The sequence below is a fragment of the Oncorhynchus tshawytscha genome, linkage group LG06 (assembly GCF_018296145.1).
Source record: "Oncorhynchus tshawytscha isolate Ot180627B linkage group LG06, Otsh_v2.0, whole genome shotgun sequence".
Lineage (NCBI taxonomy): Eukaryota > Metazoa > Chordata > Actinopteri > Salmoniformes > Salmonidae > Oncorhynchus > Oncorhynchus tshawytscha.
This window is the reverse complement of record NC_056434.1, coordinates 78,674,117-78,701,548: the sequence shown is the minus strand read 5'-3', so window position 1 is coordinate 78,701,548 and position 27,432 is coordinate 78,674,117. Positions and strand designations below refer to the sequence as shown.

General features: G+C 37.9%; 2 protein-coding genes across 4 annotated transcripts in view; both read right to left on the bottom strand.

The window, feature by feature from the left end:
- The window catches only part of acoxl (acyl-CoA oxidase-like), a 46,525-nt gene extending 33,231 nt beyond the window's left edge, over positions 1-13,294 (bottom strand). Inside the window, exons 1-11 of one of the 3 annotated variants that reach the window (XM_024425100.2) lie at positions 11,163-13,292; positions 10,260-10,508; positions 9,846-9,942; positions 9,639-9,725; positions 9,398-9,484; positions 9,019-9,117; positions 8,446-8,560; positions 8,255-8,341; positions 8,000-8,072; positions 7,690-7,822; positions 6,774-6,808 (exon numbers count right to left, since the gene is read on the bottom strand). In XM_024425100.2, the coding sequence (XP_024280868.1) occupies positions 6,774-6,808; positions 7,690-7,822; positions 8,000-8,072; positions 8,255-8,341; positions 8,446-8,560; positions 9,019-9,117; positions 9,398-9,484; positions 9,639-9,725; positions 9,846-9,942; positions 10,260-10,414 (968 nt within the window). In that variant the 5' untranslated portion in view covers positions 10,415-10,508; positions 11,163-13,292. Of the gene's footprint in view, positions 1-6,773; positions 6,809-7,689; positions 7,823-7,999; positions 8,073-8,254; positions 8,342-8,445; positions 8,561-9,018; positions 9,118-9,397; positions 9,485-9,638; positions 9,735-9,845; positions 9,943-10,259 lie in introns of those variants that run through there. The other 2 variants (XM_042323641.1, XM_024425101.2) reach the window with 2 other exon arrangements.
- A 368-nt stretch (positions 13,295-13,662) lies between these two features.
- LOC112253138 (sulfotransferase 6B1) lies at positions 13,663-27,066 on the bottom strand. Its single transcript, XM_024425098.2, has 7 exons — positions 26,708-27,066; positions 18,021-18,133; positions 17,044-17,133; positions 15,875-16,001; positions 15,631-15,725; positions 15,377-15,533; positions 13,663-13,938 (listed from the first exon to the last, which is right to left on the bottom strand). The coding sequence occupies exons 1-7, from the start codon at positions 26,898-26,900 to the stop codon at positions 13,811-13,813; spliced, it is 903 nt and encodes a 300-aa protein (XP_024280866.1). The 5' UTR covers positions 26,901-27,066; the 3' UTR covers positions 13,663-13,810.
- Positions 27,067-27,432: the final 366 nt, after the last annotated feature.

Here is a 27,432-nt window from a genome sequence, read left to right as displayed (position 1 = left end):
CCCTCTTTCTATCTCTCTCTGCGTGGGGGTGATTTGCGGTGATTTTTGGGGATGCCAACCACAGAGAAAACCCTCCCCTTTCCCCAACCCACGCTCTCGCCCCCACATTGGAAACTTTAGCAGAACACACGCAACCCACACGTGAGGATGCACAAAAACAGATATGGAAAAACAAGAGACTCCCTCAATAGGGCTGTCAAAAGAATGTGTTTTTTTAGAGGTAAACTAAATCATGCTCAATATCTATTGCTGTTTTCTTCCCATATTGAGCCGTTTGTTCTTTTGTTGATATTCAGAAGCATTTAAAAAATAATAGGATTTGAATGGAGTTGAGTCAGCTCTGAATGGAAGAAATAACCATCTACGTCGTTGTCAGGCCTCACTTGGAGGTCTGGAGAATTTCATACTGCAGAAACTGTTTGAATGGTCCACTTGCACCCAGATTTTGATTGGATGTTACATTTCAAGATCCCTCCCCCCACACTCCCGTAGAAGGGCTGCTGTGTGTTATGTGTGCCACTGTTTTCCGTCCAGGTAGGACACATTTTGAATAAAAGTAGGTTTCAAGTGCTCGTTTTCAAGTCATCAAGTGTGGCCGACAGTCTGCGATTTATATTTACTGAAAGTGAATTACGCTAGTAAAGTCAAACGTCACAACATATTCTACACCGCTCTGGTGACAAACACTCGAAAGTGTCTGTTTCTGTGTTGTATGCTCAAATTAACATTTCATTTTTGTCTAGTTGTAAGATTTCCAATGTGTTTTATTTGATTGTTACTCTTCTTCAGAATATCAACTATGTGAATCCATTTTGCAGCTTATCATATGGCATGCATCGCCAATGCAGCCATAGGCCTACAATATGATGGCATTACTGGCTTTATGGGAATCTAATCTGAAGCAGAGAATAGCTAAACTCACACATTTACATGTTGAGCTAGCTATATGTTCTCAATTTAAAGTGATACCAGTAGACAATGTATATGAGGTAAACTATATACCAGATTTTGTAGATTCCTTTTAAAGTGCTGACATATCATTTTTGGGGGGCAATTAGGCTACAGGAAATGAACATTACAGGTAACATATGAGGCTAATTTTATTTCACTTATGTTGCTCCTACAGCACTAATCTGGTGAGCACCTTTGGAGCTCCACCCAAGCATGTGGGTGATTTTTGGGGATGCCAATTACAGAGAAAACCCACCCCTTTCCCCCACCCACGCTCTCGCCCCCACATTGGAAACTTTAGCAGAACACACGCAACCCACACGTGAGGATGCACAAAAACAACAACAGATATGGAAAAACAAGAGACTCCCTCAATAGGGCTGTCAAAATAATGTGTGTTTTCTGAGGTAAACAAAATAATGCTTATATCAATTGTTTTCTTTCCATATTGAGCTGTTTGTTATTTTGTTGACATTCAGAAGCATTTTACACATAATAGGAATTGAATGGTGTTGGGTCAGCTCTGAATGGAAAAAATAACCATCTACAGTGCATTCAGAAAGTATTCAGACTCCTTGACTTTTTCCACATTTTGTTACGTTACAGCCTTATTCTAAAATGGATTAAATTGTTTCCCCCCCTCATCAATCTACACACAATAACCCATAATGACAAAGCAAAAACAGGTTGAGAAACTTATGCAAATGGATTAAAAAAAAGGAAATAATCACATTTACATAAGTATTCAGACCCTTTACTCAGTAATTTGTTGAAGCACCTTTGGTAGCAATTACAGCCTCAAGTCTTCTTGGGTTTGACGCTACACGCTTGGCACACCTGTATTTGGGGAGTTTCTCCCATTCTTCTCTGCAGATCCTCTCAAGCTCTGTCAGGCTGGATATTTCAGGTCTCTCCAGAGTTGTTCAATCGGATTCAAGTCCGGGCTCTAGCTGGGCCACTCAAGGACATTCAGAGACTTGTCCCGAAGCCACTGCTGGGTTGTCTTGGATGTGTGCTTAGGGTCGTTGTCCTGTTGGAAGGTGAACCTTCGCCCCAGTCTAAGGCCCTGAGCACTCTGGAGCAGGTTTTCATCAAGGATCTCTCTGTAATTTGCTCTGTTCATCTTCCCCTCGATCCTGACTATTCTCCCGGTCCCTGTCGCTAAAAAGCATCCCCACAGCACCATGCTTCACTGTAGGGATGGTCCCAGGTGTCCACAGAGGAACTCTGCCAGAGTGACCATTGGGTTCTTGGTCACCTCCCTGACCAAGGCCCTTCTCCCCTGATTGCTCAGTTTGGCCGGGGCGGCCAAGAGTCTTGGTGGTTCCAAACTTCTTCCATTTAAGAATGATGGAAGCCACTGTGTTCTTGGGGAACTTCAGTGCTGCAGAAATGTTTTGGTACCCTTTGCCAGATCTCTGCCTCGACACAATCCTGTCTCGGAGCTCTATGGACAATTCCTTTGACCTCATGGCTTGATTTTTGCTCTGACATGCATTGTCAACTGTGGGACCTTATATAGACAGGTCTGTGCCTTTCCAAATCATGTCCAATCAATTGACTTTCACACAGGTGGACTCCAATCAAGTTGTAGAAACATCTCAAGGATGATCAATTGAAACATAATGCACCTCTGAGCTCAATTGAGATTCTCATAGCAAAGGATCTGAATACTTATGTAAATAAGGTATTTCTGTTTCACATTTTTTATAAATTTGCAAATATTTATAAAAAACTGTTTTTGCTTTGTCATTATGGGGTATTGTTTGTAGATTGATAGGAAAAAATTATTGTATCAATTTTAGAATAAGGCTATAACCTAACAAAATGTGGAAAAAGTAAAGGGGTCTGAATACTTTCTGAATGCATTGTAGATAACAGCCATGGAAGAGGGGGAAATTGCAGCTCCAGCTGTCAGTAAAGGTAGAGTGTAGGCATTGATCAGTTCAGTGAAGTATGGAATGGGAGAGTTCTGATAGTGGCCTGTACGTGTCATGGGAGTGTTCGGTTTGCTGCAGTTGCGGGTTGCCTGTCCAGTAATCTGCTGTCTCTAAAGTGTCTGTTTCTGTGTTGCATGCTCAAATTAACATTTCCTTTTGGTCTAGTTGTAAGATCTCCCATGTGTTTTATTTGATTGTTACTCTTTTTCAGAATATCAACTATGTGAATCCATTTTGCAGCTTATCATATGGCATGCATTGCCAATGCAGCCATAGGCCTACAATATGATGGCATTACTGGCTTTATGGGAATCTAATCTGAAGCAGAGAATAGCTAAACTCACACATTTACATGTTGAGCTAGCTATATGTTCTCAATTTAAAATGATACCAGTATGACAATGTATATGAGGAAAACCATTTACCAGATTCCTTTTAAGTGCTGACATTTTAGGCAATTAGGCTACAGGAAATGAACATTGAAGGTAACATATGAGGTTCATTTCATTTCACTTATGTTGCTCATATGGCACTAATCTGGTGAGCACCTTAGGAGCTCTACCCAAGCAAGGAATTTGATTGGTTTGATGTGTTGCGAGGCGTCACTGATTTACACCGGGTTCCGATCCCTCGGAAAACTCTAAATGGTTCTCCAGTAGATTAAAAAGGTTCATCCTTTGTTTAAAAATGGCCTTTTTACAGACTACAACTTCTCATTTCCGACTAATTGAAAATTAATTTTGTTTAAAGTATCGCCCTTTCTTAAAACAAGCTATACAAAGCTGGTTACAATTTCAGTTTTATCCTCCAGAAAATATAGAAAAAATATTACATAACTGCTATGGTTAAACTCAAATATACTGACTAATAAAAAAACTATTATTTATTGAAATTGTTTTTTAAAATTGTATTATATCTATTAATGAATGATATTATGAATATAAAATCGGTGGAGTTGTCACATATGCAGCTATCGAAAATATATGGGAATGTCTGCTCAATCCAAACTTACAACCAATTGATTGCAGCATTATCACAAAAATGGAGGAGGCAAGTGGGAAAGGGAGAAGGTAGGGAACTTGTTTGCCTGCCATATATTAAAGATACAAATTGGCCTAAAAGGAATTGGCATATATATAAAAATCTACCAGTTTCATTTGAGGACAAAAATGTTGACAGCTGCACCACACAGGTTGCAAAATAAATGGGAAGACATTTTTGATGTACCGATTCCATGGCACATGGTTTATGAACTGGTACAAAAAAACAACACTTGATTCAAGACTGAGTTTTCCAATTTAAATTATTATGCAAAATTCTTGCCACCAACAGAATCTCATACAACAATCTCAGCTCTGTAGCTTTTGCTGCATAGAGACAGAATCACTAGATCATTTATTCTGGTATTGCTCCTATGTAGCTGGTCTCTGGTCACAGGTATGTTTTTTTTTTAAATCATAGCATTCACTTAAAATGAACCTTACAAATAGCAGAGTTGGGCAATTTGGAAAGCCATAGTCAGTCAATAAATCGTATAATAATACTTGTAGAAAAGGTTTTCATCTTTAGCTCACATTTTGTGGATACTATACAATTAGAAAGGTTAAAAATGTATGTAAAACATGACAGCACAAATTAAGCATATATGGCACATGGAAACGAAACGAGGGTGGTCTATGGTGATAGGTGGGATGGTCTGAGAGTGGCTGAGGGTTGGGATTAAAGAGCTTATGTTTGGTAATGTACTACTGTTATGTGATTGCTTTATATAAAAGTATGTATGCAAATGTTTATGTAAAATGAACAGTAAAGGTCAAAATGTTGAACACAGCTACTCATTCAAGGGTTTTGCTTTGTTTTACACATTTTCTACATTGTACATCAAAGACATCAAAACTATGAAATGACACACATGGAAACATGTAGTAACCAAAAAAAGTTTTCAACAAATCTATATATATTTGACAAGTAGCCACCCTTTGTCTTGACAGCTTTGTACACTCTTGGCATTCTCTCAACCAGCTTCATGAGGTAGTCACCTGGAATGCATTTCAATTAGCAGGTGTGCCTTGTTAAAAGTACATTTGTGGAATTTCTTTCCTTCTTAATGCGCTTGAGCCAATCAGTTGTGTTGTGACAAGGTAGGGGTGATACACAGAAGATAGCCCTATTTGGTAAAATACCAAGTCCATATTATGACAAGAACAGTTCAAATAAGCAAAAGAGAAATGACAGTCCATCATTACTTTAACACGTGAAGGTCAGTCAATCCAGAACATTTCAAGATCTTTGAAAGTTTCTTCAACTGCAGTCAAGCGCTAAAAACCATCAAGCGCTATGATGAAACTGGCTCTCATGAGGACAACCACAAGAAAGGAAGACCCAGAGTTACCACTGCTGCAGAGGATAAGTTCATTAGAGTTACCAGCCTCAGAAATTGCAGCCCAAATAAATGCTTCACACAGTTCAAGTAACAGACACACCTCAACATCAACTGTTCAGAGAAGACTGCGTGAATCAGGCTTTCATGGTCAATTTGCTACAAAGAAACCACTACTAAAGGACACCAATAAGAAGAAGAGATTTACTTGGGCCAAGAAACACGAGCAATGAACATTAGACTGGTGGAAATCTGTCCTTCGGTCTGATGAGTCCAAATATGAGATTTATGGTTCCAACCGCCATGTCTTTGAGAAGCAGAGTAGGTGAACGGATGATCTCACATGTGTGATTCCCACCGTGAAGCATGGAGGAGGAGGTGTGATGGTGCTTTTCTGGTGACACTGGCTGTGATTTATTTAGAATTCAAGGCACACTTAACCAGCATGGCTACCACAGCATTATACCATCCCATCAGGTTTGCGCTTAGTGGGATCTATCATTTGTTTTTCAACAGGACAATAACCCAACACACCTCCAGGCTGTGTAACGGCTATTTGACCAAGAAGGAGAGTGCTGCATTAGATGACTTGGCCTTCACAATCACCCGACCTCAACCCAATTAGGATGAGTTGGACTGCAGGGTGAAGGAAAAGCAGCCAACAAGTGCTCATCATATGTGGGAACTCCTTCAAGACTGTTGGAAAAGCATTCCAGGTGAAGCTCGTTGAGAGAATGCCAAGAGTGTACAAAGCTGTCAAAGGCAACAGGTGGCTACTTTGAGGAATCTAAAATATATTTTGATTTGTTTAACACTTTTTTGGTTACTACATGATTCCATATGTGTTTTTTCATAGTGTTGATGTCTTCACTATTATTCTACAATGTAGAAAATAGTAAAAAATAAAGAAAAACCCTTGGATGGGTTCAACAAAATAAATATTATAATAATGAGGTTCTTTTAATTTTATTAAAATTTTATTGGGTGGAGCACCTTTGGAGCGGGTTCCGATCTGTCTTTAGATGATTTCTGCTGTTTTACTGTTTACGGAAGCCTGGTTCGCGACGAGGCTAGCGTGGATAGCATGGAGCTAATCCATCACTTCTATCGGCTTTATGTAAACGTTCCACATTATGAAAAGTGCTACTGTGTATGAGCAGGAATACAAAAGACTACCACCAGAATGACTGTCAGAACCTTTTCAGTTGAAATACAACAAAGAAAATCATATAATTCCAATCTCAATCACATCCATTGCATATGTGCATACATGCATTTGTCAAATGAAATGTAAAAGCAACTCATTTTTAGTTAATGTGGGATGTATGGGAGCGTCAGAAGTGCACTGGGGCACTTAAGAGGTTAAAATGTTGCTGGTTCGAATCTCCGAGCCAACTAGGTGAAACATCTGCCGATGTGCCCTTGAGCAAGGCACTTAACCCTAATCGCTCCTGTAAGGCGCTCTGGAGAAGAGTGTTGACTAAAATGTAAATGTACTGTACCTGTGGCTGTAACGCACTGCAATGATGAGGCCCAACTGTCGGTGAGAAAAACAACAGACACACTAAGATCTTGACACAGAACAGCGCTGATGCTACACACCTTTATCTGTAGGCAAAGCTTCAGTGCAAAATCATATCCACATTTGTTTTGTGTAAAGTTCTTACAGATTCAAAAACAAAACCATAAGCTTAAATATGAAACAGTGTTTATTTGAAACTGTCTATGGACCATAATGTACTATTTTATTTCACTTAAAAGACAGCTGCAAACTTTGTACAGGTTCAAAGACTAAGTTACTGTGACCCACAGCCTATACACACTGATAAGATCAGTCTAAAAGTACACCATGGACATCATCTGGGCCAGATCTATTAACAGCTCTGATTTCTATGCTTCTCTGCTCTCCCCAAGCTAATAACAGTCCATCATATTTTGAAGAAGTCAGATCTGTTTTAGCAACTCATTCAGAGTATGACAATTATATTTATGCAACCATCCAACATCACCAAAGGGTCACCTGTGGTCAGAGCTTTGTATGATTGTCTCTTGGTTACCTGCCAGACTTGGGACACAACCTGGAATTCAGTCCCGTCATTGGGTATACACAGCAGACTATGACGCCAACCCATCTGGCCTAGATTTACCCAGACTGAGGCCCATAATCCACTCAAACTGCAGATGACTGAGCTGATTTCTCTCATTAGAATAGCACGTAGAACATAAAAGAAGGTGTAACAAAGGCAGTGTTATGCTTTGTCCCTATGACGGTGTTGAGGGAGGTAACGTAAATCAAGACTGCCCTCTAGCTGTCACTAACCATCACAGTAAGATGGTAAACATGGTCAAAGCTAAAGAGAGCTAATCAGTTTACATACACTAGCCTAAATCATAATGCACATGGCCTTGTAAACTCACCTTCATGGCAGCTATGGCCTGGACAGTGAGCCCCAGCCTGGTAGGGGTGAGAGCAGCCAACATGGCGTTAAAACGTTTGCTCTTGTTCTGGACAGGAGAAGAGTACAGCCCATCTGCCGACACACAGCCAAACCTGGAGCAGGAGGGTCATAAAACACATTGATGCTGCATACTGTACACTGTACACAGCTAGGAATCATTTAAGTGAGGACATATTCCAATGATGTCTAGAATGCATTCAACTTCCAAAGGTAGTTATAGAGAACTGTTTAATGACCCGACAGTGGAGCACATGTTACAGTCCACTCACTTGCTGAGCAGGTTCGTCCTCGGTATCCTGACATTGTCGAATATCAAGATGCCATTGTCAACCCCGTGTAAGCCTGTGACAACACACACAGCATGGCTAAGTTTCAAATGTTCAATGAAAATCCACGTATTAATACACAACGGTGTGCATTTGTGACAGGAATGATTGTCTCACAGCATCATATTCATGTGTTTGTCATACAGTCGGAAGAAGAACGCTGCTTAGATGAAAAACAGGCCATTGAAAACTAGCTACCTTCTTTGTGCTTCATGTCAATGGCTGTCACTCCAGGATTCATGACTCCATGTCGGTCTCGGATTGGAACAATGAAACAGTGAGGACCTATGGGGATGAATAAAACATGTTAACACACATTAGTAAATGCACAGGGGCTGTTGCTAAACACAATCCATAGCAGACAGACTGTTGTATTGAGTGAGTCCCACCATGGGAATCTCCATTGATGATGAGCTGAGCGAACACAGAGGCGTAATTCCCCTTCATGGAGTTTCCGATGTACATCTTCTGGGCATCCTCACACGGTGTGTGGATGATGAACTCCTGAAGGCCAAAAGATGAATGTATAACTAAATATGATGATATCAATGCTTCTTTTGGACTCCATGAGTTCAGGGATCAGTAAAGAAAGGCATGAAACACAGACGAAGAGGGAACATACTGTATGTACTAGATATGACCTGCACATTTCACATACATATTGATGTAGTTATGTAACACAATATGATCTAGTCCACTGTGTTACGGACCACGTACAACAGACTATCATTTGGGGTATGTGGTAGATTGTCCTCTGCACATAGTGTAACTGTAACTAGTGGAATTAGTTACAGTTAGAATTTCATCCTAACCCAACTGACTGGTACAGTTGGTCCATGTTGAGTGGTGAAAAGAGGTCGCTGCCTTGTGGAACCAAACGACTGTCCATCAGTTCAGAATTCCGCATTGCCTCAATGGTGTCACATGATTCGTGAGTGTGTTATGCATGTTATTAAGCTGACCTGTGTAGATGGCTCGTAGCAGGCCTCTGTAAGGATTCCCCGGACGTTACTCCCATGACCCCTCTCTGTCATGGCAAACATCCCAGTGAACTCCGAATCCTGACAGAAGTCACACCCAGTCATTCAACCAAAACAATTAGGATGATGATTTGACAAAGAGTTAAAAATTAAAGGCTAAATCCATTGTTGTATCAGATAAATAACAACATCCAATGGCAATATGTGCTGTGGATGAATGAATGTGTATGGCGGAAAAAGCTATATACAAGTGCATGCATTGTAAGAATGTAACGACAAGAGGCAGACATTGAACAAAAGCTGTAAATGATCTGTTATATTACTTTGCATGTGAGCTGTGTGAGTGGCAGTGGACACATACCGTAACTGGGAGATACCATTTTTTCTTCTGACCAGGGCTTCCAAGGTTAGTGACTGCACCACCAAACAAGCCACAGACAACACCCAACTGTGGACCAGAGGGGAGAACACCATAGAGCACTGTACAGACAGCGAGTACACACAGCCGGTACAGTGTAATCATACATGGATTTGGTTATGTAAATAAATGCCTATGACAAGCTGTGTGTGTGTGTGTGTGTTGGAGAAGTCAATTAGCATACCTTTACTCCAGTGGACATATCTGCAGAGCATATCAGTTCCGTGATACCCAAGCTCTTGGCTATGAAGCCTGGTTGTTTCTCTTTCATCTAAAACCCCTCAAGACATAAAAACACAGTTTCATAACTGAACAACACCCTGACAAACATTTGCAATTGCAAGGTGTAAAACTGGTATCAGTTGAGGGGTGTAAGACTGAATTCGTTCACCTGATCTTTGAGGTGATGTCGCATTAGTGGCCTCGTTAAGACATACTCCAGTCTCTCCACTGTCAAATCTCTATTCTGGTCCAACGTGAGACCATAACTGTAGAATAAAAATGTATTACATTTTAGTATGTGACAGAACTTAACATGAACATTGAACTGAAAATGAACATCGCAGCGGGAAATTAGCATTATTATTATTAGCAATATTTTATCCAGATGTGCGCGCAACGCGCAACAGCTGGTAGCCGCACAAGCCCTTTTCATAAAGCCGTGACATGATTTGCCAACCGCTGAAAACTGTAGATAGATACCTAAAAGAGCATATCCTTAAACCTTAGCTACCACAGGATTAAATTGTGATGATCAACATATGATAGAAAAGTTGGATAAAACCACCAGTACGAGATCACGAACCTGCTAGTTCGAAAGGGCTCGCCTTGGGATATTTCTTCACGAATATGATCTTTGGTTTCCCAAAATTCACCATCGAGGTATCTTGCAAGACTACTTGGAGTAGATTTGTCAGCCATTGATGTCTCATATGTCCTCTCTTGTTGGGAAATATCCATTGTCAAGCGGAGCACACAGCACAACCAGACACAACTGAAGATTGTCACTTTCACAGTCAACTTCCGCGTCCGGATGATGTCACTCGATGTGTAGCTGAAACGTGTACAAAATGATACATGGTTGCGATTAATTTGTCTTTTGACCAATCTTCAGATCTTTTCACATTAGATCATTTTCAGAGCTGATCTGATTTCTCAAAACACCAATTTGTGTTATTTTTTTTATTGGGCGGTGTACACGCAGCAGTATCATATGTTTTTTTTAATGTAAAATGTCTCTGTCAGCAAAATGAGAGAGAAAAGTGTTTGAGACAGACATGTAATGTTTATACAGGCCCAGAACTTGCTCATAAATATTGATGATGTAGTGTACGTGTATAAGTACATGGGAAAAATGTAATCAACGATTCAATGAGTAAAAAAACATTTGCATGTAATGCACTGCATCATTTCTTTAATGTCTCATAATAAAGTGCACTGAAACCCAGGAAATTAAATTCAGTTATGTTGTGTGACTTACACTCACTAGATTTCAGCAGAGAATAGACTATAGCCAACAAACTGCAAACACTTGAGTAAACGAGGGATACAAAGTATATTGAAAGTAAGTGCTCCCATACAGGTGTGGTTCCTGAGTTAATTAAGCAATTAACATCCCTGAGCAGGCCCTTATTTAGACTACCATGGCCTGTCCCCATAAAATGTAAACCACCTCAGTCCCCAGATCTCAACCCAACTGAACACTTACGGGAGATTCTCGAGCTGTGCCTGAGACAGCGGTTTCCATCAACAAAGAACAAAATGTACTGAGGAAGAATGGTGTTGCATCCCTCCAATAGAGTTCCAGACACTTGTAGAATCTATGCCAAGGTGCATTGAAGCTGTTCTGGCTTGTGGTGGCCCAATACCCTATTAAGACATTTTATGTTGGTGTTTCCTTTATTTTGGCAGTTACCTGTAGTATATGGTAGAGACTGTGAACGCAGAGGTAGGTCTACTCTATGTTTACAAAACCAGTCTATTTTTTTAACATGGTATTTCTTGAGCTACTAAAATAAATGTATGGACGTGTAATGCTTGACTGTCCACAGTGGATATTAATAGATTGATTATCTGATTGATTGACCAATTAACAGGGTGGTTGACTAACCAATTATCTAGATATGTAGCTAGTAAAGATGCTTAGGCTTCATTTACACAGGCAGTCCAATTAAGATATTTTGCCAATTATTTGCATATCTGATACCACAAGAGTTTGGTGGCACCTTAATTGGGGAGGACTTGCACGTGGTAATGGCCGGAGCGGTATAGGTGGAACGGTATCAACAACATCAAACACATGGTTTCCATTTGCTCCGTTCAAGCCATTATTATGAGCTGTCCTTCCTTCAGCAGCCTCCACTGTCTGATACCTATCTGCTCTTTTGCCTAATGTGTAAACAGCAATAACAAAAAACATGGAATCTGATCTTTTGAATCCTGATCCTCCATATGCAGTCTCTGTCTGGATGCTCAGATGTGATCATTGCTTTTGCTCTGAAGCTCTTTGTTGTTGCACTTGACCTGCAATAACCTTTTTTTTTTTTAAAGCATCAGTGACAGGAAATTGTATCTGTGTGCTACCAGAGATCTGTATATAGTGTTGAGCTGTTTATGTCTCCAGCTTAACAATGGGAGTCGTTGTCTTAAAGGCGGGAAGGCAGGTAACAAGCTTAGGTCCAAAATAACATCATAGAAACGCATTGGGTTTATTTTGGCGAGAGTGAAACCTCTCGCTTTGCCTCTTCCTCTCTGGTGCTACTTCAGAGGTTACATCAGTGTGAATGTGCACATCAGATATCAGTCACATGTAAAACTGAGTGTGTGGATCAGATATAGAAAGAAAATAAGATTTGGGTTCTTAGAGTGGCTGTGTAAACACAGCCTTAGTCCCACGTTAAGAAAGTACCAATGGCAAGCAACTAAAACATTATCAGTGACAGGTAGCCTACAGTGCATTAACATTTTTGTTCTATATTGTACCGACTGGATAGACATTCTTTCACTAAATCAAAACGGGTTTCACGGATAATGGAAATTATCAACTAAGGGAAGAAATGGTGCCATCCCCAGTGTAGGCCCTCATACAGCACAGATATCATAGACAATATATATGGCAAATATTGCAATGTATAACGTGTATATATTGCAATGTATAACGTATGGTGAATATCACAATATATATACTGTATGTATGGTGAATATCACATCAGTAGGCTACCATAGTCTCAGTTTTTGAAAATTTGATTGTCACTCTTTACAATTAAGAATTTATGGAACGTTTTACTTTAAATTTACAGACCGTCTCATCTTGGTCACCTTTTCCAAATGGAATAATTCTATTTGCTTTGAATCTAGTATTGTATGCATTGCAATCCAAGAGTTTTATTGCGTGCAACCTGTCACATTGCTGGCCTGCAGTAAAGTAGGTTACCATATGATCTCAAATGTGTTATAGCAAGGACTTTGAGCATATGATTATTATAGTTTGTCATGTGGCATGTCATTTGTAGAACTAGACTTTTTGACACATTCCATTTCTCCGAACTGAAAAGTACAACATCTTGCACAGGTTGTTGGTGGCACCTTAATTGGGGAGGACGGGCACGTAGTAATGGCTGGAGCGGTATCAACATCAACACATGGTTTCCATGTGTTTGACATTCTATTCGCTCTATTCCAGCCATTTATGAGCCGTTTGCCCCTCAGTAGCCTCCACTGACATCTTGAAATGTTGTAAAATACATACAAGATGTTACGGTTTTCTAGGTGTGAAGGATAGTCGGACCAAAATGCAGCGTGTAGATTGCGATCCATGTTTAATGAACAACGTGAAACACGAATAAACACAAAACACTACAAAACAAAGAACGTAACGAAAACCGAAACAGCCTATACTTGAGTAAATAAATAAAGCGATAGGAACAACGACGCTAAGGACAATCACCCACGACAAACTCAAAGAATATGGCTGCCTAAATATGGTTCCCAATCAGAGACAACGATAAACACCTGCCTCTGATTGAGAACCACTCCAGACAGCCATAGACTTTGCTAGATAACACCACTAGCTACAATCCCAATACACACACACACCAAAACCCCAAGACAAAACACACCACAATACAAAAACCCCATGCCACACCCTGGCCTGACCCAATACATGAAGAAAAACACAAAATACTTAGACCAGGGCGTGACACAAGAAGGCCAATATCAATCAATTAACCAACTTTAATCTTCAAACAGTGATATAAAAACAAGGATTACAAGGTAAAGAAATTTGAGTTGAACTTCCCTGTCAGTGTTTCCCTTGTATCCTGTCTCAGCTCAGTAAGTGTTTGTCCAGTCTGCTGTCTACTTGCAGTACAGGTCATACTTTAGTTTGGCCCCCAGTGTTGTCCCTGCCAGGTGCTTCTTGAATGCTGTGTCCATCTCCTGGCTTTGGGCTAGGGTGAAATGGTTCTTCCAGTCCCCTACTTCACCTGGGGAGGAAATACCCATCAAAAACACATGAACAAGACAAACACATGATCAATGTACAGCATGAGTGACGTAACATTTTCTAGTACTCTGTAGTTTGGACATAAAGCATGAGGCAAATTATCTTTAGATTACAGTTATTTTTAGATTACTGTTGACCTAGTCTTTAAGGTAGTGTGAGGTAGCCTACATATTGTAAAAAATATAACAGTTGTATCACTTTGCTTGATGTTAGGATTACCTCAACTTTACACCTAAGACATGCAGTACTGTGAATGTACATGGTGAGTATGAAACATACAATATATAGGTCTTTCCATGAAATTAGTTCCTTCTGTGTCCCTTTGATATTTTAATTAGATATTGTGCACCAATATTGGATTTTAAAAGCCTGATTCATTAAATAAAGTGCTCTATAACATAGACCACATGGAAAATTCAATAAATCTTTTTTAAATTAATAAAGACTTGCTAAGTGAAAAAATTCAGCCTTTTCTGTGACTTCTTAGATTTGAACCCACTTAACCCCAACATTTCTCCAAGTTTTCACCATCATTGTAAAGCCCTAGTTATTTTTGTTGCTTTTGACAGTCATTTGTGAAGATGATTTATTTCATGTGATTTATGGAGAAAAAAATGTAAACCCGTCCTCATTTTAAGGTCAACCCTATTACATGAACTGAACTCTCGTTTTAATATGGTGAAACTATTCTTATTTTTTTTCTAAAAGGAACATTGAACATCCTAGTCAAATCATAGTGTAAAAGCAGGTGAGCCTGTTCTGCTCTTTTAAGCCATTTTCTGATGTTTTGTGGTGTAAAACTGAGTGGGTTGAGCATAACATGTCAACCCTGTTACCCACAGATAGGCAGGCTAGAATAACATGTCAACCCTGTTACCCACAGATAGGCAGGCTAGAATAACATGTCAACCATGTTACCCACAGATAGGCAGGCTAGAATAACATGTCAACCATGTTACCCACAGATAGGCAGGCTAGAAATGTTTTAACAATTAAAACATGTTTGAAATTTGCATTCAATTGTCCCTCCCTGTTGCAGACAACAAGCTTCCATTCCCCTGTCATAAGGGGATTTATGGCTGATTTGAAATCAACCCTGTTACTTTTTTGGCACTTAATAATTAATTCAACCTATAGGAGGTCACCAAAGGTCAGTATGACAATGCTTTATTTCCCTGGAAAGGACAAGGGATGTTAAAGGATAGAGAGGACCAGGAGACCGGAGACATGAGTCTGTACTCATAGTCAACATACATATCAAGTGTTTGTTTGTGTTGCCATAATCCCACAATTTCTGTTTCCAGTGGGTGGTATTAAACAAACCCTGGAACAAAGCTCCCTCTATCCACATACAGCGCTCTTTCTCTCTCTTGCTCCCCCTGTCACTCTCTCACGCATACATACATACACGCACACACCTTTCCTGAAGAAGACGTTGCCCATCTGGCCGTGTGAGGCCTTGGAGCTCTCCTTCATAGCATTGAAGGTGCTCTCCTCTGCGATGGTCTGGACCTGGGCATCACTGAGACTGAAACCAAAGAACTCAGAGACCCTTCGCACACCATCACTCAGGTCCTGTGTGGGTCACAATTAACATGACAGAATGTAAATGACAGAAAGCAGACCGATCAAAACTAATGTCTGTATTCAAAACGAAAGGAATACCTGATACCTGTTTTAACTCCTCAAAGGTGACTATCATCACGTTAGGGTCATCCATTCTCCTCTCCCAGCCAAGTACATGGTCAAAATATGAACCCCAGGGAACTAGGAATAGGAAATTACTGTTCAGGTGAGGCTTTGTACTGTAAAGGTACAAATCTTAGTGTAATACAACTGACTCAAGTTATACTTTTGTATAAAGCAAACTCCAACATATAAACCCAATTTTCATAAGGGCTCTTCACATTAGGTACCTTTTCCACTCATAAACTCTGAGAAGAAGCAGTCCCAGGACTTTGCAGTGGGTAGCACTGGGTTCTTGTTTGAGAAGTGATAAAAGGAGACCACTGTGTCTTTCGGGTTCCTGAATATCACCAGCATCTGTTTTTGATCAACAGAAGACCATGTATGACATGATAATGACAACAGTATAGTTTTATAGACTGATCCAGGACATTCTTTAAAGTTTATATCCTGAGTGTAACGTCTGCTTCCAACCCACACCCTCAAACACGTAGATCCCCTGAACGCAGCTCACTCTCCAGATCCTAATCACCTGAATACACACCTCTATGTCATTATCACACACTATTTAGTTCAGTTCTTTGCACCCTATCACCGTGAGGTATTGTTTGTTTTGTGACATGTCTTTCGCCGTGATTTACGCCTCCCATGTATGATAGTTTTTGCCTGCCTCACTAACAATGCCTTTTTGGCTATTCCCTGCCTGTACTTTAGCCTGTTATCTACCTATTGCCTGATCTCCTGGACTACGTTACTAACCTTTTCACTGCCTGTACTGTTGCCTTTGGACCCCCTGTGTAAGACCTGCCTGCCCCTGGACCCAGCTACCTGCCTCCTCCTGTCGTCCTTTTCAATAAACACCTGCTGCTCCCTGTGCTTGAAACCAGCTCTCTGTCTCCCCTGGTGTTCATTACACTGAGGGAAGGGGAGGGCAGAGTTATGGCGAGTTGTGAGACACACTGTACTGCAAGTTGGAGGTTTTATATTTCAGTGTAGCATAGTTACTGTCTGCTGAAAAGTGTCCTACGTGTGTATGTTATTTGATTAATCCGTCTACCGTGTACTCTGTACAGTGTGTGCTTAATCAGTCTACCGTGTACTCGGCACAGTGTGTGCTTAATCAGTCTACCGTGTTCTCTGTACAGTGTGTGATTTGCAGTGTCTGTGTGGGACGCTCTCAGCTGTGGCTGCCTCTGCAGAGAAACACTAGCTGCCATACTACACAGGAAAAGCTTTCACTCTTACACAACAGGGGAATTACACGTTGCTGTTTGGAGGAAGTTGTGATGGAATTTTGTATAAAAGAGGAACTACTGTGGAGCATTAAAAAAAGCTGTAAAAATGTCATAGTAATTGTGAGTTCCACAACAACACCTGTATTCTGGTTGAAAGTACATACCTTTGTTTTCTTTGTGGTGAAGGATTCAGGAATGTTATCTGGGTGCATGTGTGTCCCCAGAAATCTAGGGGACGGAGCTTGGTGAAAAACCTGCGAGATAGACAAGGCATCCATTTAACGCTGAGCCATGCTGTTGCTCTAACTCATCTAAACAGACACTGTGCAAACAGGCATGTTATATCATTTTAGGCACAGGAGCTCGCAAGTTCAGTGAACAAACTCTTCACTCCTGACACAGATAGCCATAGAAAACACTTTTATATGAATGAATCTCACTATATTCTCCACAGTTAATTGCATTCGATGTGAGAATCACGGGTGTATACTGTAGGTAGACCCCTCTTCTTGGATGAGGTCAAGCTGTGCTAACATTTCCACACACAGAGGCTCATGAGGGCATTCAGTGGAGGGCACTCACAGAACATGAGTTAGCAATTTACTAACATTCACTAACTAGCCTTATTGAATCACAGCATGATTGCAACACCTGCATGTAATTATTGTGGCCAGTTACAGAACAGCAAAACGAAATTACTATTTAGCAGATGGGGATCTGTGAAACTCACTCCTCCGCCTGAATTGTCTCAACTTGCGCTGCCGACTAGATAGATGCATCGGGAGGGTGGTCACATGTGTGTTGCGAGGCAGACGTTCTGAGTTCGAGCCTCGGTATGAGCCGACTCAGGAGAAAGCGGCACTCGCTAAACAAGCAGTGTGACGTCCTTTACACCTGACTCTATAGACATTCTCTCTGTCTTGAAAACCTACTTTATAGACCTAAAGTTACCTGAACACCTCCCAATATAACTATAGAACCTCTTTAGACTACAGGGGATCTGTGCATTAGTGAACCAAACAACCCATAAACAGCATTTCCAATAAACTACACATGTAGTATTTCTATATTTGACTTATTTGAGGCAGACAAACCTGCAGTGTTGCTAAAGCTACAGGAAGTCAACCAGTATTGCACAAACCTGGAGCATTTCGGTCCCAAAGAACTCCATCAATGGAGGGAATTTGGACTCTGCTGTTTCACCAGTTGCTTGTGCTATTATTTTACGCAGCACCGCCACCATCCAATTAAAACCTGCCAGACACAGAGAACATTCAGGTCCATTTACACTTGAGCATTAAGAGAATGTTTTTCAATTTACACAGAGGGATCAGGAATAGAGAGGTGTAGTGTCCTTTGATATTCTTTGAAAAGTGTCATGTTTCACCATGAAACCAGAGTTATTATTGCATTATCCCAAAATATTTGTAATATCAGGGGCAATCCCATTCAGATATTGAGTCTAGTCATGGATGAAAAACCATTCTCCATTGAAAGTGCACTTTAGTCCAGTACTAGGCTTAATCTGGATCTAGGAAACCAGCCCCTAGTGTTTTGTAAGATCCATAAAATGGTTTCAACAATAGTAGTACAGTGTCCCTGGAGCAAATTAGGATTAAGTGCCTTGCTCAAGTGCACAGACGGATGTTTCACCTTGTTTACTCAGGTATTCAAACCAGCAACCTTTTGGTTATTGACCCAATGCTCTAACCACTAGGCTACCGGCCACCCAGCAGGTACATGACCTCATAAACCATGTTTATGTCATATGCAGATGATTACAGAAACATGGGGCTTTGTCCTCATACAGGGCCCATAGAGTTAGATAGAGGACTCATCTTTGTATCTGTGCCATTATGGTGTCTGTGACAGCATGGGCAGCATTGTTGAAGCTATCTCCATTTGAAAGTAGTACTTTTTAAAATGATTTTGTGTTTGAAAAAAGCGTAAAGCTGATATTGGGGATTCACCTTCACTTGCATTATTTCATTATATTAAATTGACTGCAATATATGTGCATGTTCAGTTATCTTGATAGTGTCAAATAAGTGCATGTACTGTAGGGAGAGGGATGTCTCTATACAGCAGAGAGATGGATTAACCTGTGTCATTACATTAACCTGTGTCATTACATTAACCGGTGTCATTACATTAACCTGTGTTATTACATTAACTGTTGTTACAAGGTATTACATTAACTTGTGTTATTACATTAACCAGTGTTATTACATTAACCAGTGTTTAACAAGTGTTATTACACCAACCTGTGTTATTACATTAACCAGTGTTATTACATTAACCTGTGTCATTACATTAACCTGTGTCATTACATTAACATGTGTCATTACATTAACCTGTGTTATTACATTAACCTGTGTTATTACATTAACCTGTGTTATTACATTAACCAGTGTTATTACATTAACCTGTGTTATTACATTAACCTGTGTTATTACATTAACCAGTGTTATTACATTAACCGGTGTTATTACATTAACCGGTGTCATTACATTAACCTGTGTTATTACATTAACCTGTGTCATTACATTAACCTGTGTTATTACATTAACCTGTGTTATTACATTAACCAGTGTTATTACATTAACCGGTGTTATTACATTAACCGGTGTCATTACATTAACCTGTGTTATTACATTAACCTGTGTCATTACATTAACCTGTGTTATTACATTAACCTGTGTTATTACATTAACTGTTGTTACAAGGTATTACATTAACCTGTGTTATTACATTAACCTGTGTCATTACATTAACCTGTGTTATTACATTAACCTGTGTTATTACATTAACTGTTGTTACAAGGTATTACATTAACCTGTGTTATTACATTAACCTGTGTTATTACATTAACCTGTGTTAGTACATTAACCGGTGTCATTACATTAACCTGTGTCATTACATTAACCTGTGTTATTACATTAACTGTTGTTACAAGGTATTACATTAACCAGTGTTATTACATTAACCTGTGTCATTACATTAACCGGTGTCATTACATTAACCTGTGTTATTACATTAACCTGTGTTATTACATTAACCGGTGTCATTACATTAACCTGTGTTATTACATTAACTGTTGTTACAAGGTATTACATTAACCAGTGTTATTACATTAACCGGTGTCATTATATTAACCTGTGTTATTACATTAACTGTTGTTACAAGGTATTACATTAACCAGTGTCATTACATTAACCGGTGTCATTACATTAACCTGTGTTATTACATTAACCTGTGTCATTACATTAACCGGTGTCATTACATTAACCTGTGTTATTACATTAACTGTTGTTACAAGGTATTACATTAACCAGTGTTATTACATTAACCGGTGTCATTATATTAACCTGTGTTATTACATTAACTGTTGTTACAAGGTATTACATTAACTTGTGTTATTACATTAACCAGTGTTATTACATTATCCAGTGTTTAACCAGTGTTATTACACCAACCTGTGTTATTACATTAACCAGTGTTATTACATTAACCTGTGTCATTACATTAACCGGTGTCATTACATTAACCTGTGTTATTACATTAACTGTTGTTACAAGGTATTACATTAACCAGTGTTATTACATTAACCGGTGTCATTACATTAACCTGTGTTATTACATTAACTGTTGTTACAAGGTATTACATTAACTTGTGTTATTACATTAACCAGTGTTATTACATTATCCAGTGTTTAACCAGTGTTATTACACCCACCTGTGTTATTACATTAACCAGTGTTATTACATTAACCAGTGTTATTACATTAACCGGTGTTATTACATTAACCTGTGTCATTACATTAACCTGTGTTATTACATTAACCTGTGTTATTACATTAACTGTTGTTACAAGGTATTACATTAACCTGTGTTATTACATTAACTGTTGTTACAAGGTATTACATTAACCTGTGTTATTACATTAACCTGTGTCATTACATTAACCTGTGTTATTACATTAACCTGTGTTATTACATTAACCGGTGTTATTACATTAACCAGTGTCATTACATTAACCGGTGTTATTACATTAACCTGTGTCATTACATTAACCTGTGTTATTACATTAACTGTTGTTACAAGGTATTACATTAACCAGTGTTATTACATTAACCGGTGTCATTACATTAACCTGTGTTATTACATTAACTGTTGTTACAAGGTATTACATTAACTTGTGTTATTACATTAACCAGTGTTATTACATTAACCAGTGTTTAACCAGTGTTATTACACCAACCTGTGTTATTACATTAACCAGTGTTATTACATTAACCTGTGTCATTACATTAACCTGTGTCATTACATTAACCTGTGTTATTACATTAACCTGTGTTATTACATTAACTGTTGTTACAAGGTATTACATTAACCTGTGTCATTACATTAACCTGTGTCATTACATTAACCTGTGTCATTACATTAACCGGTGTCATTACATTAACCTGTGTTATTACATTAACCTGTGTCATTACATTAACCTGTGTCATTACATTAACCTGTGTCATTACATTAACCGTTGTTACAAGGTATTACATTAACCTGTGTTATTACATTAACCTGTGTTATTACATTAACCTGTGTTATTACATTAACTGTTGTTACAAGGTATTACATTAACCAGTGTTATTACATTAACCGGTGTCATTACATTAACCTGTGTTATTACATTAACCTGTGTCATTACATTAACCTGTGTTATTACATTAACCTGTGTTATTACATTAACTGTTGTTACAAGGTATTACATTAACCTGTGTCATTACATTAACCTGTGTCATTACATTAACCTGTGTCATTACATTAACCGGTGTCATTACATTAACCTGTGTTATTACATTAACCTGTGTCATTACATTAACCTGTGTCATTACATTAACCGTTGTTACAAGGTATTACATTAACCTGTGTTATTACATTAACCTGTGTTATTACATTAACCTGTGTTATTACATTAACTGTTGTTACAAGGTATTACATTAACCTGTGTCATTACATTAACCTGTGTCATTACATTAACCTGTGTCATTACATTAACCGGTGTCATTACATTAACCTGTGTTATTACATTAACCTGTGTCATTACATTAACCTGTGTCATTACATTAACCTGTGTCATTACATTAACCGTTGTTACAAGGTATTACATTAACCTGTGTTATTACATTAACCTGTGTTATTACATTAACCTGTGTTATTACATTAACTGTTGTTACAAGGTATTACATTAACCAGTGTTATTACATTAACCTGTGTCATTACATTAACCGGTGTCATTACATTAACCTGTGTTATTACATTAACTGTTGTTACAAGGTATTAAATTAACCAGTGTTATTACATTAACCGGTGTCATTACATTAACCTGTGTTATTACATTAACCTGTGTTATTACATTAACCTGTGTTATTACATTAACTGTTGTTACAAGGTATTAAATTAACCAGTGTTATTACATTAACCGGTGTCATTACATTAACCTGTGTTATTACATTAACTGTTGTTACAAGGTATTACATTAACTTGTGTTATTACATTAAATTACATTAACCTGTGTTATTACATTAACCTGTGTCATTACATTAACCTGTGTTATTACATTAACCTGTGTTATTACATTAACTGTTGTTACAAGGTATTACATTAACCTGTGTCATTACATTAACCTGTGTCATTACATTAACCTGTGTCATTACATTAACCGGTGTCATTACATTAACCTGTGTTATTACATTAACCTGTGTCATTACATTAACCTGTGTCATTACATTAACCTGTGTCATTACATTAACCGTTGTTACAAGGTATTACATTAACCTGTGTTATTACATTAACTGTTGTTACAAGGTATTACATTAACCTGTGTCATTACATTAACCTGTGTCATTACATTAACCGGTGTCATTACATTAACCTGTGTTATTACATTAACCTGTGTCATTACATTAACCTGTGTCATTACATTAACCTGTGTCATTACATTAACCGTTGTTACAAGGTATTACATTAACCTGTGTTATTACATTAACCTGTGTTATTACATTAACCTGTGTTATTACATTAACTGTTGTTACAAGGTATTACATTAACCAGTGTTATTACATTAACCTGTGTCATTACATTAACCGGTGTCATTACATTAACCTGTGTTATTACATTAACTGTTGTTACAAGGTATTAAATTAACCAGTGTTATTACATTAACCGGTGTCATTACATTAACCTGTGTTATTACATTAACTGTTGTTACAAGGTATTACATTAACTTGTGTTATTACATTAAATTACATTAACCTGTGTTATTACATTAACCTGTGTTATTACATTAACCTGTGTTATTACATTAGCCGTGGTTACAAGGTATTACATTAACCTGTGTTATTACATTAACCTGTGTTATTACATTAACCGTGGTTACAAGGTATTAAATTAACCCGTGTTATTACGTTAACCAGTGTTATTACATTAACCCGTGTTATTACATTAACCTGTGTTATTACATTAACCCGTGTTATTACATTAACCCGTGTTATTACATTAACCTGTGTTATTACATTAACCGTGGTTACAAGGTATTACATTAACCTGTGTCATTACATTAACCTGTGTCATTACATTAACCTGTGTCATTACATTAACCGGTGTCATTACATTAACCTGTGTTATTACATTAACCTGTGTCATTACATTAACCTGTGTCATTACATTAACATGTGTCATTACATTAACCCGTGTTATTACATTAACCTGTGTTATTACATTAACCTGTGTTATTACATTAACCTGTGTTATTACATTAACTGTTGTTACAAGGTATTACATTAACCAGTGTTATTACATTAACCTGTGTCATTACATTAACAAGTGTCATTACATTAACCTGTGTTATTACATTAACTGTTGTTACAAGGTATTAAATTAACCAGTGTTATTACATTAACCAGTGTCATTACATTAACCTGTGTTATTACATTAACCTGTGTTATTACATTAACCTGTGTTATTACATTAACTGTTGTTACAAGGTATTAAATTAACCAGTGTTATTACATTAACCTGTGTCATTACATTAACCTGTGTTATTACATTAACTGTTGTTACAAGGTATTACATTAACTTGTGTTATTACATTAAATTACATTAACCTGTGTTATTACATTAACCTGTGTCATTACATTAACCTGTGTTATTACATTAACCTGTGTTATTACATTAACTGTTGTTACAAGGTATTACATTAACCTGTGTCATTACATTAACCTGTGTCATTACATTAACCTGTGTCATTACATTAACCGTGTCATTACATTAACCTGTGTTATTACATTAACCTGTGTCATTACATTAACCTGTGTCATTACATTAACCTGTGTCATTACATTAACCGTTGTTACAAGGTATTACATTAACCTGTGTTATTACATTAACTGTTGTTACAAGGTATTACATTAACCTGTGTCATTACATTAACCTGTGTCATTACATTAACCGGTGTCATTACATTAACCTGTGTTATTACATTAACCTGTGTCATTACATTAACCTGTGTCATTACATTAACCTGTGTCATTACATTAACCGTTGTTACAAGGTATTACATTAACCTGTGTTATTACATTAACCTGTGTTATTACATTAACCTGTGTTATTACATTAACTGTTGTTACAAGGTATTACATTAACCAGTGTTATTACATTAACCTGTGTCATTACATTAACCGGTGTCATTACATTAACCTGTGTTATTACATTAACTGTTGTTACAAGGTATTAAATTAACCAGTGTTATTACATTAACCGGTGTCATTACATTAACCTGTGTTATTACATTAACTGTTGTTACAAGGTATTACATTAACTTGTGTTATTACATTAAATTACATTAACCTGTGTTATTACATTAACCTGTGTTATTACATTAACCTGTGTTATTACATTAGCCGTGGTTACAAGGTATTACATTAACCTGTGTTATTACATTAACCTGTGTTATTACATTAACCGTGGTTACAAGGTATTAAATTAACCCGTGTTATTACGTTAACCAGTGTTATTACATTAACCCGTGTTATTACATTAACCTGTGTTATTACATTAACCCGCGTTATTACATTAACCCGTGTTATTACATTAACCTGTGTTATTACATTAACCGTGGTTACAAGGTATTACATTAACCCGTGTTATTACATTAACCTGTGTTATTACATTAACCTGTGTTATTACATTAACCGTGGTTACAAGGTATTACATTAACCCGTGTCATTACATTAACCTGTGTTATTACATTAACCTGTGTTATTACATTAACCCGTGTTATTACATTAACCCGTGTTATTACATTAACCTGTGTTATTACATTAACCTGTGTTATTACATTAACCAGTGTTATTACATTAACCCGTGTTATTACATTAACCTGTGTTATTACATTAGCCCGTGTTATTACATTAACCGGTGTTATTACATTAACCTGTGTTATTACATTAACCTGTGTTATTACATTAACCGTGGTTACAAGGTATTACATTAACCCGTGTCATTACATTAACCTGTGTTATTACATTAACCTGTGTTATTACATTAACCAGTGTTATTACATTAACCCGTGTTATTACATTAACCTGTGTTATTACATTAACCTGTGTTATTACATTAACCAGTGTTATTACATTAACCCGTGTTATTACATTAACCTGTGTTATTACATTAACCCGTGTTATTACATTAACCGGTGTTATTACATTAACCTGTGTTATTATATTAACCTGTGTTATTACATTAACCGTGGTTACAAGGTATTACATTAACCCGTGTTATTACATTAACCGGTGTTATTACATTAACCTGTGTTATTACATTAACCTGTGTTATTACATTAACCGTGGTTACAAGGTATTACATTAACCTGTATTATTACATTAACCGTTGTTACAAGGGTGCCTCTCTGCCAGTGTGCATAGCGGCCTGTGTTTAATTCAACATTCCTCAACACTGATTACCTTAATGACATAGTGTGCAGTGGAAAGAACTGACAAAGCTGCAAAACTGTGTTGTTTTGACAAGGTTATAACCAGAAACAGACTTTATTGCAACCATTTTTGCCTGACAGGGAGGGCCTACCGAAAAGCACACAGATCGTATTCTGCAAGTCCAAACATTCAGAGGCCCATCCATTGTGAAACTGAATTTTAGATCACTTCAAACCCAGTTCGCAAGTCAAATACCTTTTGTCTGTCTCCTTTTTAAATACACAGCAAGACAAAATATCATAGGCTATGAGCTATGTGTAAGACACTATGAGTACGTTTCATTACCCCAATTGTATTTTGAACTTGAGCCTATTATAAAAAAAGGTGCTATCTAGAACGTTAACCTTTTACTGCAGTGGGCTAAATCATGGTCATACAGCATTTCTTGGTAGTCTTACATCTACTTTGAGACAAAAGTATACACCTCACACACATGGTTATGGACTTACCTGGAGCCAAGAAAGGTTCTACTTGGAACTAAAAGTTTTTTTTTATGGGGACAGCCAAAGAACCCTTTTGGAACCCTTTTTTCTAAGCGTGTACAGTAGGTATAGGCAGACAGTAGACTTGTAAATACCAAGTGGAACACTCATTTTTCCACTGATTAAACTTGATATAATAAGGTAGTCAGTGACTATTAGAAAACATAAATGCTTAATCAAGATGCTCATTGCCAAAGGATGTCTCTCAAGGAACTAACTACACATGACTTTACTAATGCACATTCTTCTGACCATCTAAATACAGTTTTTTCATTTAAATATTTTTTGACTTACCACATTTGGGATATGCAACTAACATGACATCATCTGCTCTTGCTTCCAGCCTCTCCATAGCCTTCAGGTTCTCCTCTGGACTCATGAGGACAGGGTACAGCACTCCGTTATATCTGTACAACTTATCTTCCTCCTTCATATCTTTAGCCAGTTCCATTTTGGACTGGATTTTGGCTGAGAAAGAACTGCTCATTTTGGATAATCCTGTAGAAAATCTCAAGCTTGAATCTTTTCAGTTTACACCTCCAGTGTATTTGTTCAGCTGGACTGCCACAAGCTCCACTCTGTGTATGAGTGTGGGTGTGCATGTGTGTGAATGTGGTTGTGTATGTGAGAGTGAGTATAGTAAGAGGAGAAAGAGGTGTGTCCTTCACAGATAAAGCTTGCATGAGAAGTAGGAGTTTCCTGGTTTCTGTAGGGGTGTTGAGAAGGTCTGGTTTCCTGTGTGTGATATCTCAGATGTTGGAATGTCCTCCCATGAGTGTTTATATAAACCATTCATATGTGCAGGAATTTCCCTTAGAATCTAGTGGCTCCTATAGCTTTATCCACTCAAAGACTAAAGTAAATACTGTTGCCTCATTCACATTTGTCACTGTCACTTGATTAACCGTTTCTGTACAATGTGACTACTCATGTCCAGAAATAAGCAAATAAGCTTCCTCTCTGGCCTCCCTCTTGACATGGTGCCACCAAATCAAACACACCCAGCGGGACATAAATCA